The sequence below is a fragment of the Lycium barbarum genome, chromosome 1 (genome assembly GCF_019175385.1).
Source record: "Lycium barbarum isolate Lr01 chromosome 1, ASM1917538v2, whole genome shotgun sequence".
Taxonomy (NCBI): Eukaryota; Viridiplantae; Streptophyta; class Magnoliopsida; order Solanales; family Solanaceae; genus Lycium; species Lycium barbarum.
The window spans coordinates 4,108,206-4,124,532 of NC_083337.1; the positions used below are offsets into that span (position 1 = coordinate 4,108,206).

The 16,327-nt window shown below is 35.6% G+C and overlaps 1 protein-coding gene across 2 annotated transcripts; it reads right to left on the reverse strand.

Moving 5' to 3' along the window:
- Positions 1–3,805: 3,805 nt before the first annotated feature.
- Positions 3,806–16,106, reverse strand: LOC132629806 (uncharacterized). Of its 2 annotated transcripts, XM_060345175.1 has the most exons (11): positions 15,894–16,102; positions 14,249–14,290; positions 13,996–14,140; positions 13,063–13,292; positions 12,737–12,794; positions 11,543–11,620; positions 11,327–11,415; positions 9,875–9,956; positions 8,546–8,707; positions 8,289–8,437; positions 3,806–4,188 (listed from the first exon to the last, which is right to left on the reverse strand). In XM_060345175.1, the coding sequence occupies exons 1-10, from the start codon at positions 16,019–16,021 to the stop codon at positions 8,291–8,293; spliced, it is 1,161 nt and encodes a 386-aa protein (XP_060201158.1). In that variant the 5' UTR covers positions 16,022–16,102; the 3' UTR covers positions 3,806–4,188; positions 8,289–8,290. The 2 variants fall into 2 exon arrangements, with proteins under 2 accessions (XP_060201158.1, XP_060201167.1); XM_060345184.1 differs by lacking the exon at positions 8,289–8,437 and having other exon boundaries at positions 15,894–16,106.
- Between the last annotated feature and the right edge of the window lie 221 nt (positions 16,107–16,327).

Consider the following 16,327-nt stretch of genomic DNA (forward strand, 5'->3'; position numbering starts at 1 on the left):
CTACCCCCACCGCCACCCCTACCCTACCACCCACCCAAAAATATTTTTTTTGAAAAAAAAGTTTTAACATTTATTTTGTTTTTTTGCACCCCACCCTCCAAAAAAAAAATTTGACAATTATAAAAATTCAATGTTTGCATGGTTAAAAATTAAAACTTTTGAAGGGGGTGATGGGGTATTGCGGGGGTGGGTGGAGAAAAGATTTTTTTTTTGGGGTACGGGGTGTCTGGTGGTGTAGAAACCCGCAAAAGACAATAAAAAACTTCAAAAAAAACTGTTGGGTGCAAAAAACCAAAACAAATGTCAAAATCTTTTCACCCACCCCCAACAGTTTTTTTTGAAGGTTTTTATTGTGTTTTGTGGGTTTCTACACATCCAGACACTCCTACCCCAAAAAAAAAAAATCTTTTCACCACTCCCCACCCCACGCCCCCTCCAAATTTTTAATCGTTAACCACGCAAACATTCAATTTTTATAATTGTCAACTTTGTTTCAATTTTTTTTTGGAGTGGGGGTGGGGTGGGGTGCAAAAAACCAAAACAAATGTCAAAACTTCTTTTTCAAAAAAATATTTAGGGGTGGGGGGTGGGGGTGAGGGGGTAGGGGTGGAGATGTGTAGGGTGCGGGTGCAAAAATGACTTTTTTTTTTCAAAAATATTTTTTTTTTGTGTGTGTGTGGGGGGGGGGGGGTGGTAGGTTGCGGGGTGGGGTGGGGTTGGGGGGTGCAAAAAACCAAAAATAATGTCAAAACATTTTTTGAATATTTTTTTTTTTTGGTGGAGGGGGACGGGGAGGGTAGGGTTCGGGGTGCAAAAATTCAAAAAACAATGTCAAAACCTTTGGGGGACGACGTGGGTGGGGGTTAGGGGGTGCAAAAAACCAAAAAATGTCAAAACTTTTTTTTCGAAAAAAATTTCTTTTTGGGCGGGGAGGGGGGGGGGGAGGGTTGGCGTGGGGGTGGTGGAGTGGGTGAAGGGTTGAGTGATTGGTGGAATAAACTTGTGAACTTGTTTTTCCTACTTTTATTAAGGAAGTCATTTTCCCCAATTTTGAGGAAAATGTTTTCCAAAATTTTTGACCAAATGAACATGAGAAAATTGGAAAACATTTTCTGGAAAATGTTTTCCTTCATACCGAACACACCCTAATATAATAAAGTTTTGGATACGGAGCACAAACTACAATGTTATATTAATCGTGTTATATATATATATATATATATATATATAAAATATGTATATTATCATTACCCAAACACAACTACATACACATAGATACACTATAATCCAAAGTGTTGGGCCCGTGCGCAACACGGGCATACATCATCTAGTATGAGGTATATACATTGAAAATTATCCAAATAGAGGGAGACAAATTTGCATTCTTATGATTGCTAATGGAAACAGATGTTGAATTGTGTTTACAGTGGGACGAAAAAAATTGATATATTCCCATGTTAAATTTGAGTAGCTCCAAACCCTTAACGTTGTGACATGACGTTAATTAATTTATGTATCATAGAAGATTTGACGTAAATAAAAAATAAGGACAGAGCATAGGTAGAAAACTAGTTGTAAATTGTTGAAACTTTAAATGGTCATAACTTTGCGCTTGGATGTCCGATTTACTCAATTTTTTTTTTGACTCGGGGTATTTTTTTCGAGATCTAGCCGGTCAAACGGCCGCAAGGCGGTTTGGCCGAGCCCGTTTTTAAAAAAACACCTGTTATCCCATTCAATTTGAATTTTGCGCCAAATTTGTGCAAAAATTTCATTCATCTTTAGTAAAAATCTAATGATAAAAAATCTATTTCGAGATACTAATCCCGTGGTAATAATGTTTTGAATGTCAATTTCGAGGTTTGAAATTCAATTTATGAAAACGAGTTAGATAGCATTAGTGAACATTATAAAAAATAAAAAGTTTCTACTTTGTTGCTTTCACCAATTTGGCTTGGTGGTTTAGCCTCTCTTTTTTACTTCTTTTTTATGCCAACAACATGGTATCAAACCTTGGTGGGAGCATTGAATGAGATATATTATACCTTGGTTGAACCTCTCATATTGGATGAATTATTTTTTAATATAATATTTTTATTTGTACATTCGACTTGACTAAATAATAAAGCACTTAAATCAAAACCCTATAAAATATGACACTTAGATCTAAAGATGACAAGTTTCCAAACAAACAAAACTTACTTCAGGGCACTTTACAACCCCTAAAACGACGATCCAAACGTTTAGGTATACTTGATGTAATGAGCCGACGTTATTGTACGCAAAAAAAGATATTAAGTTCTATATAAAATATTGATATTTCGGGGTTTTGAAACATGACTAATCTTTACCCAAAGTATGAAAAAAAACGTGATTTTGATAGCTTAAAAAAAGAAAAAAAAAAGGTATCCTCTTTCACGCACAGAATCTGTGCATGAAAGGACCAAACTGTAAAGTTACAGTTTGGAATCTGTGCGTGAAACCTACTTTTGGAACTTTTTTTTTTTTTTTTGTGTTATTGTGGTTCCTTTTTTTTTTTTTTTTGTGTCACTTGACTCACGGACTCGTAGTAATAGTTCTGTCCTATATATATTTTTGGTTTACCTTTTCCATAATGCAATTTTTTACTTTTTTTTTTGAAAAAAGTCCTGTCCTAGGTATTTTTAGTTTACCTTTTCTATAATGCAAATTGAAAAAAAAGAAGCTAAAATATAGTAGCAACTGAAAAAGTAAAGCATACATTAGCTGATTAAAATGTAAGACTAAAGTCCCCACATATTTGCCATTATCATAATTTAAATTGTATGATATATGAGTTTGAATTAAAAAAATAATATACATTTATGTTTGTACTAATTATAAGATGCACATTTCACTTAGACCTTAAACTAAGCTATTACTTAAGGAGTCATTTGTTTAAGAGATTAGTTATATACAGATTAATATTGTAGGTATTAGTAAGAGTTATAATGCAAAGATCAGTAATATAGGGATTCATGTGATGCATGCATTAATAATGCAAAAATCGTATATATATATAATTAAAAAAATACACGAAAATCTCGCATAACTTATGTATTACTCCTATTTATGAGAAAAATAAAGAAGAAGAACCAAACGTGATACTAATTAATAGTGAATTTTATATGTTTATACTGATTTTTTAGGTGAAAAAGATGAAACATATATGTTAATATCCAAATATTGGCAGCACGGGCTAATCACCTCTAGTATTATAGCTAAGAAGTGAATTATATAACTCGTTTGGATTAGTTGATTTGAAGTGGTTGATAAACGTCAAATGATGAAAAACATTTTTAGTTTTAGGTACTGAATTAATTTATTTATGAATAAACAATTATGTGCTTGGGTAAAAGTGATGAAATTTTTAAATAAGCTATTAGTGTGTTTGGTATGACTAAAATATTCAAAAGTTATTACAAAAATATAAAAGTTAAAAGTAGAGAGATAATTAAAAGTTAGTAAGTTTTTGGAAGAGCATTTCGGAGATTATCAAAAATAGTAAGGATAAAATCGTAAAGATTTGGTCAAATCAAAAGTGCTTATATAAGCGCTACTATATAAGCACTTTTGGTGTTCAACAAAGGCGCAAATGAAATAAAAAGTGTTTATATAAAAAGTGTTTATATGTGTTTTGACCAACTTATAACCTAGTATTATGCTAGGTATAATAACGTTACATTATTATTTTCTCTAGAACAGTTCTTATGTTATTAGGAATCAATAACAAGTTGCACATTATAATCTGTGCACAAGTAGTTTGCCAACCAAGCAACTCCAGTACTGGACAAATAGCTAGAAAAAGCTTCCCAATTTGAATGAAATATTACTATTCTTACAAACTGTGATGCAACTCCAATTATGTTCAATGTCATTTTGATAGAATCTAATAGTCACCTCTACCTCGAGTTTAAGTGAAATACGTACTAAACTGTATGCTCAGCGAATTTAGGAATAACTTCTACATTACACTACTTGTCAAAAAATTGATGTAATTTCTATTTTGCAGTAAAAGGGTGTGCTTCAACTGGTTGCTCGCGTATTTTTTTTGTGAGATACAACAGCTTCCACCGGACCAACATTTTCAACAACGATGGAAATGAAACAAAGCAGGACCATAGCGTTCCTCTAGAGTATCACTTTCAGATCTTGCCTCCACTTGTGAGACTGAAAATAGATTATGGTTCAAATGTTAGAAAACAAAAGAGAAAATGTAACAAACTACATCCCGGAAGAACAGCAGAAGATAAATGCAGAGTTAAATCCTAGCACAAATCAACACCCAAGCGTATGGCATAGGGGTCACTAAGGTGGAATGAGAACCATGGAAAATTAGGATTCAAATCTGGACAGAGACGAGAAAAACACCGGGTGATTTCATCTGCCTAAACTTGATGGAAAGTGGGAGGTAGCAAGAATAGTCGAGGTAACGCAAGCTCACCACTATGTAAAAGGTCCTAGCCTAAATAAGGAAGGAGACGGTTTATCCTAGGACAGCTGAAGAGGCTAACAGTTTCTCACGGTGTTTGATAGGATAGTGTAACCTTTTGAGTGGAATTGCTATAAAATTACAGAGAAGTTTCACAGGAAAGGGAAAAAATTGGATGATTAAGGGTACAATTGATATGATCCTACTTGGCACACCTCTTTTCAAGACTTACATCCCAGGCCAAGACATGGAACTTCAAGCTCTACAAGCGGCATGGATGATAAGTATGGCGTTGAAGGCCTTTGGAGGCCCATACAAGCCCCATAATGAGGCGTATGATGTGTGGGAGGTGGCTTGGGTGAGGCTTGAAGATAAGGCAACAAGAAAGAAGGCCAACAATCAAGAGTGGCTAGAAGCGCAAAAGGGTAGAAAAGAAAAAGTGGCCAAACATGCAAGTCAGGGGCATAAGTTCAAATGGTCACAATTGCAAGCTTTGTGGATTGGATGAGGGCTCGTTGTGCAAATAAGAGACATTTTGAATTCCAAGCCAACATCCCAACTAGCCAAACAAGGCCCTTGCCTCATTAATGACATTTTTGTAATAACTTAGTCTTCTTTTAGTCTAGGAGTATAAATACTAGACTTAGCTCATTTCATTACTTAGATTATGTTGAATGATGAATTGAGAAACTCCTTTGGAGATAGATTGTTTAGCTTAGTAGCTTTAGGGTTAGTTATTATAATGGTGGATCCCATTGTTGGTCTTTGAACCTTTAATTCCATTGATTTCATGAAGAGCTGTTCATTTGTGAATTCATTTGAATCACTCTTTCCTTGATTTCAAATAGTATAGGTTCTTTTAGGATTGAATTGAATTGGGAGGTGTTGGATTTAATATATCCAAGGTTGCCCATAAATTCACCCTACTTGGGTCTTGCTTTTATCCTCTATTTCTCATCCCTTTTCTTCTATTCTCATACCCAATTTCTCGTTATCCTTAATTTCCGCGTTTTGGAATGAATTGGGTTCTTTCCCCAATTAGATTCGTATCATTTGGTAACTTCAAGGTAAAATAGCTAATCCTAACTCTCTAAATGATGTGAATGACCATGTTAGTGATAGTTTTTCCTTTATTGAGCTTAATGAGTCTGTTGAGCCTAATGCTTGGATGATGATGGACAATGTGGTTGAAATGAGTGACTCAACACCAGTTGATCCTATCGATGACCATCTTGACTCTTCTTTTGAGTTCAACTTGTGTCCACCTAGTGTTGATCCTCTTGATATGCATGTTAGTACATTGTCATGTGAATTGTTAGTGCACCCATTAGTTGATCTTAGCGATGACCTAATTGACTCCTCTAGTGAGATCGATTGGTGTCCAACTAGTGTGGTTATGTGTGAAGATCAATTTGTTTACTATGAAAATCCACTACTTGAGGAACCTTGTGATGTGCTTAATGACCCTCAATTTAGTGATGATGTTGATATAGTTGATCATTTACCTAGTCGTGTGCATGAAAGTGTTGTGGGAAGTGACCTTTGTCTTTATGAGAGTGGAATTGCATGCTCTGAATCTTCATTGTTCATAGATTCTTCTATCTTAAAAGATGATGTCCTATTCGATGATAACATGACTAGTGAGGGTGATATGCATAGTGGTTGGTATTGCGATATTGAGCATGTAGCCACCTTTGGAGGTTATAATGTGTGTTGTAATCCACTATGGGATGATGACACTCTTCCCTATGATGGAGATCTTCCTTTAAGGAATTGTCATCAACTTATGGGGAGGGAAAGTGTTGCAAAGGAAGGTGATTCTTGTCTAGAAATTGCTAATTCTTCCTTTCGTGTTCAACTTCATAGTAGCCCATTGGATAATCTTGTCCTTGAACCGTATGGTGAGGTTACATTGGAGAGTGATATTGATGAGGAAGTTATTTTATGTGATACCTTTCTCTACTACTTATTTGCATATGATGACATTCTTGAGCACATGAGGAGTGCATCTTATGTGGGAGAAGGCTCTTATGATCTAGCCGATGGTGTTCTTGACCATACTAGGTGGATGTTCGTCCCATTTGATCCGGGTGACACCTTGTGTGATTTGAGAGCACTATCTTTGGAGAGTCCTTGTTTGAAAAATGAGAGTGTCCTTGTTTGGACATTGTGCTACATGTCAAATAGAACCAATGTCGAGTCGCATACTTCGCATTTTGAATCCATTGGTTTTATTACTCTATCCTCATGTCGTGAACCTTGGAGGGATCAACTTCTTGATACCTCATGTGTGCAATTGTTATCCATGATTGTCATTGATGTGTGGTTATACCACAAATTTGTTCATCCTCGGCATGAATATGTGATTATGGTTTTGTGTGCTTACCCTCAATCTTTGAGGAGTATGTTTTCGTATGTCTTCCCTTGGATTTTGCTAGGTTCGGATTCGAGGACGAATCCTTTTGAAGAAGGGGGGATGATATGATCCTACTTAGCACACCTCATTTCAAGACTTACATCCAAGGCCAAGATATGGAACTTCAAGCTCTACAAGCGGCATGGATGATAAGGATGGCGTTGAAGGCCTTTGGAGGCCCATACAAGCCCCACAATGAGGCTTATGATGTGTGGGAGGTGGCTTGGGCGAGGCTTGAAGATAAGGCTACAGGAAAGAAGGCCAACAATCAAGAGTGGCTAGAAGCGCAAAAGGGTAGAAAAGCAAAAGTGGCCGAACATGCAAGTCAAGGGGCATAAGTTCAAATGGTCACAATTGCAAGCTTTGTGGATTGGATGAGGGCTAGTTGTGCAAAGAAGAGACATTTTGAATTCCAAGCCAACATCCCAACTAGCCAAACAAGGCCCTTGCCTCATTAATGACATTTTTGTATTAACTAGTCTTCTTTTAGTCTAGGAGTATAAATACTAGACTTAGCTCATTTCATTACTTAGATTATGTTGAATGATGAATTGAGAAACTCCTTTGGAGATAGATTGTTTAGCTTAGTAGCTTTAGGGTTAGTTATTATAATGGTGGATTCCATTGTTGGTCTGTGAACCTTTAATTCCATTGATTTCATGAAGAGTTGTTCATTTGTGGATTCATTTGAATCACTCTTTCCTTGATTTCAAATAGTATAGGTTCTTTTAGGATTTAATATATCCAAGGTTGCCCATAAATTCACCCTACTTGGGTCTTGCTTTTATCCTCTATTTCTCATCCCTTTTCTTCTCCCCAATTTCTCGTTATCCTTAATTTCCGCGTTTTGGATTGAATTGGGTTCTTTCCCCAATTCGATTCGTATCAACCATACATTACTCCCTTCGTCCCATTCTAAGTGATGTACTTTGACTTGGCGCGAAGTTTAGAAACATGGAAAGACTTGAAACTTGTGGTCTAAAACAAGCTAGAGATATTTGTGAGGCTATAAATTATCTTATAAAGATTAAAATGAGAAGTGTTAAGTAAAATTGTTTCTAAATATATAATGGAAAGGAAAACTGCTATCGTGCTAGGAGCTGAAAGGAAACAGCAGAGAAGGGCTGAATCTGGCATTAGCCCCTCATGCTCTTAAGCAGACAGTTTGGATAAAGAAGAAGCCTCAGAAGTGGAAAAGTAATGTCTTTTACATATCGAATGCCGTCTTATTTCTCGTGCAAGTTTTGGAGTCCATAGGATAGGAGCGTAAATACTTAAAGAGACTGGATAACCTACAAGTTCTATCGAACATGTGAACTTTGTTTACACCTTGTATAGGAGAATTATTCCCTTTATGCTACCACTGATATTTAGTTTACTTATAAAAAAGAATAAGAAGCAGAAAGGGAGTTTTTTTTTCACCTTCAAGACGAGAGCCAAGAGGAAAATGCCACCAATGGAAACATCAAAAACAAGCCATAGTTGACCCAGCTATCAAGACCCTCAACCTTTGTCAATTTACCATGCATAGAATTCCAAAAATGTGTGAAAGGACAGGAATCTTGTGCATCCTGTAGCATCATTCCTAATCAAACTTTGTTTTCTTCTAAATTGATTTGGCAATAACCTAATAAGTTTTCAACAGAAGAGCTTAGAAAGAGGAGGCAATTAACACTGACCTGAACATCCGAACTTGCTAGCGTTCGTCGTAAGTCTTTGCTGGACTGCCGAAGAGGCATCTCTAATGCAGACTTTTTGGAGTCTTTGCCAGCAAATGCTTTATACGCAGAATCAGTGTGTATCGTCTCCATGACTGAACCGAAAAAGTTTGTCACGGGTACCTACCAATGACAGAGTAAAAATGTCATTGCCTGTTTCAGTTTCAGAATAATATCACCACAGGCTAATTAGTTCGCTGGTGTATATATACATCAGTTCAGAGTACCAAGATCAAATTCCCCTTATAATATCAGGTAATCATCTAAATCAGGAAAATATTTTCCAATTTTCTTATGTTTGGTTGGTCAAGATTTTTGGAAAACATTTTGTCTAGGTAGGGGTAAGGTCTGCGTACAATGTACCCTCCCAGAACCCACTTGTGGGATTACATTGGGTATGTTGTTGTTGTTGTTGTACTTTTTCTAGGAAAACAAGTTCCTTAAAATAAGGAAAATGACTTCTCTAATGGAAGTAGGAAAAACAAGTTCCTTTGTTGCATTCCACATTGATTGTCTCCTCCCCACCCTCCAACACATCCCACCCTGCACCCTCACCACCCATAGCCCCCATTCCACCACCACCACACCCTTACCTGCACCACCATCCCTATAGTGTTTGCCTAAATTATATATAAATGTTTTTCGGACAACATTTTTTGCTTACTTACCAAACACCAGAAATAAGTAAGAAACTCACTTATTTTCCAAGACAACATTTTAATTCATACCAAATCCATACCGAACACCTAAAACAGCTTTGCCAGTCTCAATCTATTGTTTCAATTTTGAACATAAAAAAGAAAAAGGCATTTGAAAATTTTGTGCTATCAGGACCTTTTTAGCACCTTTTTTTATACTTTATTTCTACATAATAAAGCAAGTTTTCTGACCCCTGTTAACCCTCATGGTAAGTAACTGAAAGAAATAAAGTGCACTGTATCTAGATGAAGAGGAGGGTCCTATCAAACTAACTTTTTACAACTATATTGGAAATTTCTTCTACTACTACTACAACTATATTGGAAATTTCTTCTACTACTACTACAAATTTATCATGCAAGTCACGTTAACATCTTAAACTTCTTGCGGAATCAACTGTACATAAAATGGACAAAAGAAATGCAACTTTTCTGTTAGTCTAGTTTATCCTATCTCCACTAAGTCCTTTACTTTTCTCTTTCTTTCTTCGTCTACATTGAGTTTTCTTTCCATTTGTTTCCTTTTTCTTCAGGGGAGGGAGGGTAAGGTTGCATGCATAGAAACAAACATAAAATAATTTTAATTTTGTACCTCTTCTAGTCGCCGAGGGTATAGATCTGTTCGATAATATGCAGTTGACATCAGCGTATTTGGATTATATGAACTGAAAAGACTGCACAGGAAAAAAATAAAGGAGATCCTATCAAAAAGAGTGCACACTGAAGCATATATACAGACTTTTGCACTTGTATACAGGGGGGGGGGGGGGGGGGGGGGGGGGAGGGGGGAGCTACAGTGCTCCAAGGGCATTCAGGTATGTAAGAAATATTATGTTTTGAATATCCTTCATACAACTTGGCGAGGTAGCTCAGCGGCGGACGGGTGTTCAGTAAAGGCTAAGTAGCAGCTGCGCCTGGGTTTGATTCTCAGCTATGTTGCCATTTTAGCATTTTGTAGGTTTGATTCTCAGCAGATAATACACATTGACTATATTGACTTATTATAAAATACCAGTTTCCAATTGGATTCCAACTGATAAGGCTATGACTATCTTTTTCTTTCATTAAATTTCTTAAACAAACCTTAAAAGTAAATATTTAATTGTAGAATCTCTCTACAACTCTTGTGGAAATCGAAAGCAAAAGCGGCTCCACAAAGAAAGTTAAAAAGAACCCTCTTTTGGTTCTGCTCTCTATTCTTCATGTCTTGTTGCTAGTGTTGCTATCGCATTTTGGATCTGCTCTCTATTCTTCATGTCTTGTTGCTAGTGTTGCTATCGCAAGAGCCGGTGAAGCTTGAAGCTTAAAAATGGTTTGAATCTAGGAGCCCATTTGGATTGGCTTATAAGTTGCTTATAAGTTGTTTATAAGCTGTTTTCAGCTTTTTTGAGTGTTTGGCTGGCCAGCTTAAAGCCATTTTGTGCTTAAAATAAGCTCAAAAAAATAATTGGGCCCATTTGACTTAGCTTATCTAAAGCAGCTTATAAGCTGAAAACAGCTTATAAGCCAAAAAAAAAAAAAAGTTAGACTACCCCAACTTATTTTTTTTAGCTTATAAGCTGGTGCTGGAAACAGCTTATAGTCATCAGCCCATCCAAACAGGCTCTAGAACAAATTCTCTTATCACTTTTTCTGCTCAGTAAGTTCACTTCTGTTAAATTACATGTTAATAAATTTTTGGTTCTTTTTGATGCTCATCAAAACAGAATATTGCATAGTTTGATTTTAAAATTTCCGGTGCACCCATTCATTAAAAAAATTATTTACTAATATTATGTAGTACGATTTTAAAAAATTTTGGTGCACCCATTCTCAAAAAAAAATTTACTTATACAAAATTTGAACACCCTTCGTGAAATTTCTGGCTCCGCCACTGCCTGTATAGCCTTAATTACGGTAAAAAAATGTAAAGCAAACAAGTAGTGGATATCTGGAATTTGATGCCAGTAGTGATACAATCTATAATTATCAAGAAAAGTGACTTGCAATTTGTAGGTTTCAAGAAAAGCAACCATATTAGACCTACAACTGGAAATGCTATTACCTGCCCAATGAGGCATTATCATACATGTTCACCCTCTCAAAAAATGCAAGGGTATAAAACGTGAATCGATCTATAACTGAGACACCAACCTGTACCAGAGAAGGGAAGGAAGTATGAAAACCCACACAATTTTCTGAGTACAAGGAGAACATATTTGTCTACCTTGTGACATAATAAGCATTTTAAATGAGGCAGTTTCATTAAGCTAACACTTACATCAGCATCCAAGTGATGCGAGTACGAATTTTCCCCTTTCATGCTACTCCCAATTGACAATACGCCGGGTGATTGAAGCTACAAGGCAAAATATATTTCAGTTCTACTAAAATCCTTGTTAGAGAGCCTGTTCCTGAATGTGTGAGAAGGTCCAAGTAAGAACATTTAGAACATTTTATGCATTGACTGGCCCTGATTTGAAAAGGCATCCTAACCCCTTTTGGGAGGGATGAAAAAAAAATGGGAATCAAAGAATAAATGAGACTTCAGATGGTTATTAAGGTGCTGAAAAATTATAAAACAATGAACGGAATCTAAAACTTTTCATATCTACAATCGTAACTCCAATGTAGCTAACAGCTGATCTTTCCTCATTAACCTTTTATCAAGTCAGAGAGCCAGATGTCATCAAACCTTTTGTTTTTGATGAACGAAAGTATGCAACTCTAACTTAATTACTACAGATGTCTCTCAAGAACCCAACCATGCAATCTGATCTCAAAAGCATGAAATATGGGCTTTTCTCAGAAATTTTTGGACATATCTGATACATATTGCATCCAACATGGTTGGGAAATAGAATCTTGATTCGGCCAGCAACTAATTCTTTTCAGCAACTTATAAGCATTATTCTAAGATATTATAGCACATTCAGGAGCAAAATTTATTCAAAATTTACAGCCCAATCCTGAAGATTGATCCTTTATGCGTATTAATTTGCAATAAAATGATGAATGAAGCACACCTTCAACAGAGTTTTATTGTATCAAGGACAGTCTTCAAAAGTTTTAGCTTAACCATCCATAACTTATGCCATGCAGATATATTGCAGGTGAAGATAGGCATTCCCAATCACTAAACTTGGGAAGGTTAAATTACTTGGCGTTTTGAAGGTTAGGAGATTAGCAATCATCTAAACTTTACCTAGAGATACTTACAGATAACTTAATAAACAAAACAAAACTAAAATCCATTCCAAAAGAGACCGAGCAACATAAAACCAGAATTAGTTTCTATAGATACTTCAAGAATAATTCAAGGAGAATGGACCAACAGTACGTTATGTTGAATTCTTGCTATGGTAATTGATGTGGACTAACTATTATGGGATGCTGCAAGAATACGTGATAGCAATGTGTCATTGAACATTTTGTTAAACAGCATGACATTAATGAGAAAAAAGGCAAAAGTAACCTGAGAGAAAAGAGTAGCAGCTTGGCAAGTGTCAACCATTATTAGCAGCTCCTTGAATCTGAAATTGAACAATGGAGACATGACAAAGCATCATTGCAGAGGACCAGCAAAGAAACTATCAATCAATATGATACAATCAACAAGGATGTCATGTGTATAACTGCCAGAGCACCAAACAGAGTGCTAATATTCATAGCAGACATCGAGCAGGCCTTTATCAGTTTAAATGGGCTATGAGAAGTTCTATACGACTCCTAAGCCAATGTTACATCACACTCAATGTTACTGTTCAACAAACAACAGAAAATCAAGGCCAGTTTCTTTACCTTCGCTTTTCTTTCATTTGTTTCACTGCATCAGCTAAATCATGACTTTGAAGCTCCTCTGAATCCTGAAATTTTAAAAACTCGTCTCCACCATGCCCTGTCATGTACAGAAGTATGTGACTTCCTTCATCACTAAGAAGACGTTTTGATCTTGGGACAGCTGTTTCATGACGGCCAGTCAACACTCTCAAGAAGTTTTCAACTGTTACTTCATAACCTCGATAATCTACCTGACGTTTAGAAACTTGTAAGATTAGACCACTACATTAAATAGATAATAAAGCAACCTTAATTCTGTGAAACTCATATGCAAACCAGTCTGGAGATATATATGTATAAGTAAACTTAAGAGAATATTTAGTACAAACATTTAATCTACAAAGTCCTAGGATTAAAAAATCGATAGAACCCAACATAAAATTGTTTAACATACTGAAACTTTTTGAGAATAAAAATACTGAAACTTTGCTTTTTCACAAGTCACAAAATTACATTAATAAACACCAAGTTGGTGTCGAAAAATATATGTGACTCTGCTTGAGTCATTTAATGTCTTCCACAAGTTTGACAAACTATCCATACAGCATGGTATTTTCTCCTTACACCAAAAAATATAGTTGCAAAAAAAGATCTATTAATCGTTTTTTACATCGTTCTCATTCTTATGGAACAACCTCCTATTCTGTTCATTCCATATACGCCAGAAAAGACACGACAATATGGTCTTCCATGTTCCCTTCCTTTTAAATTGCCAATCCTCAAATTTATGCGATGACCATGCCTATCCATTACTATGTATCTCGATCATGATAAGAATAGCTAACCTTGATAATGCTGAATTAAAAGTCAATAAAACTGAATGTCTCACAGAACTAACATTTGATTTGGGAGCACTACAGAAAGCCACGAGAGAGAGGAAGAAACTTTACACACCTCAACGTTATCTCCATAAAGATTTAGCCTGTGGTTTTCATTGTTGAAGACCTGTGCAGGGTATTTATTCCGAGCATTGCAAGCCATATCATCAGCCAACATCAGAATAATTCTTTCATCAGGTATGCCTAATCGTTTTACGGTTCTAATGTCAAAGAACAAATAGAAAAGAGAAATAAGAGTACGGTTAATGAGGAAATACTTAAGGAAAACAGTGATGATCATAATGTCGCTTAAAAAACAAGATTCCCACCTGTATAAAGATAATGTGTTAGCCATGTGTCTGTAGTTAAACCTGAAGATTAAAAACAAATAAGTAGAGAGTCTTGCAAACAGAGAACCTTCTAGTTAATGATAAAAGGTTTGAGAGACTCTTTGAGCATCATGTATCTATAGTTAAACTTGAAGTGTAACAACTAAAAAGTAAGAGTCTTGAACACATAGAGCCTTTTAATTAACAACAACAGGTTTAGAAACTCGTAATTTCTTGAATCAAGGCTAAACCCAGTAAGAAACTGGTCATTGTACCACCGTCAGTTCTTCAATAGGCCCCTTTTCTTTTTCTATTCATGGTGAAATTTACCAAGCATAATAAGAACCTGACATGCCTCCATCATAGACACATTTTTTTCTTTTATGTGTATGCATCCAGATTTACTCTATAAGATCATCTATACACCCAGTTGAATTAAAAGTTGATTACATTGAATTATTAGAATAGAATGAGCTATACTTGTGGAAATACTCTAGAAAGTTGCAATTTAGACATGCATTCCCATTCCTAACATGCATTTTCAACATATTCAACAAGCCAACCAGTCAATCAACTATACCAACCAGTGTATTGCATCTTTTTACTGCTCTGATGCCGACTTAAGTCGATAAAAATAAAATTAATTGGAAAACGAATTGAAAATCTCTATGAGTAGTCCTACTAAGTTAGCATGGTCATAAGCTATTTACCAAGGGTTAGTCAAATTCCCTACCCAAATTTCCCTCCCTACCTAACCTCAGCACACATCTGTCACTAAATTAAACTCAAACTCGAGGAAGTTGCCATTTAGAGATGCATTCCCATTCCTAACATGCATTTTTCAACATATTCAGCAAACAAACCAATCAATCAACTATGGCTCCATCCCAGACATGTTAGGATCGACTATATTCCGATCCAATTAAAGTTAATTCGAGAAACGAATTCAAAATTTCTATCAATAGTCTACTAAATTAGAGCTATCACAAGCTATATCACGAGGTTCTTCAAATTCCAAACCCTAAATTCCAAAGCAAAATTGCTAAAAACACAACTCCTCATTCCTATATAATTTTGACTCCGAATTTTACTTAAAGATGCCTTATTGATTCCCTATTCTTAAAATGCGATTTCGACATATTCAATCAATCAACTACGCCTCAATCCCAGACACTTTAGGATCGACTATATGACTTCTCCGTACTTCATTCCAATACAATTAAAATTAATTCAAAATTTCCATCAGTAACCTACTAAAATTACAGTGGTAACAAGCAATTTCACTAGGGTTCTTCAAGTTCCCCAACATATCTGTCAATAAATTCCTAAAAATGCAACTCGAAAAGCAAAATCCATATTTATTTAAGAGCTATATGAATTATTAGAATAAAATGAGTTATACTTGCAAAAAAAAATCCCCAATTCCTAATATGCATTTTCAATCAATCAACTACGCCTCAATCCCAAACACGTTAGCAAGTTAAATTAATTCAACAAACTGAACTCACAATTTCTATAAGTAGACTACTAAATTACAGTGGTAACAAGCAATTTCACTAGGGTTCTTCAAGTTCCCTCACAAATCTGTCAATAAATGCAACTCAATATTGCTTTATAGTTAAACAAATGAAAAAAAAAATATTACCAGAAACGAGAAGTGCAGACCAAAACAGCCCAATTGTTAGTATGCATCGTAGTTGAATTTGACGCGATCCCATTTTTGCACAGATAAGTAGAAAATAGAAGAAAACACAATAGAAATTTGGAATCCATTTTCAAATAGCTCTCAATGTTCCATTAGCTGTTTGGGTTAAATTGTTCACTGGGAAAGAGGAAAGGACTGGCCATTTTTTGAAATAATTTTTTTCTAGTGTGATTTTAGTTTCTATTTTTTTTCAAAAAAATTATGTGGAGACCCACTTTAAAAATTTAATATCTAATTCTAGTAAGGCTGGGCATAAATACCGAAAATCAAAAAATCGGACCGAACCGAACCGAACTAGTTGGGTTCAATGTTCGATGTCCACCTTCAAAAAATTGAAACCGAAGTTTGATAAAACCGAACCGAACGCACACCGA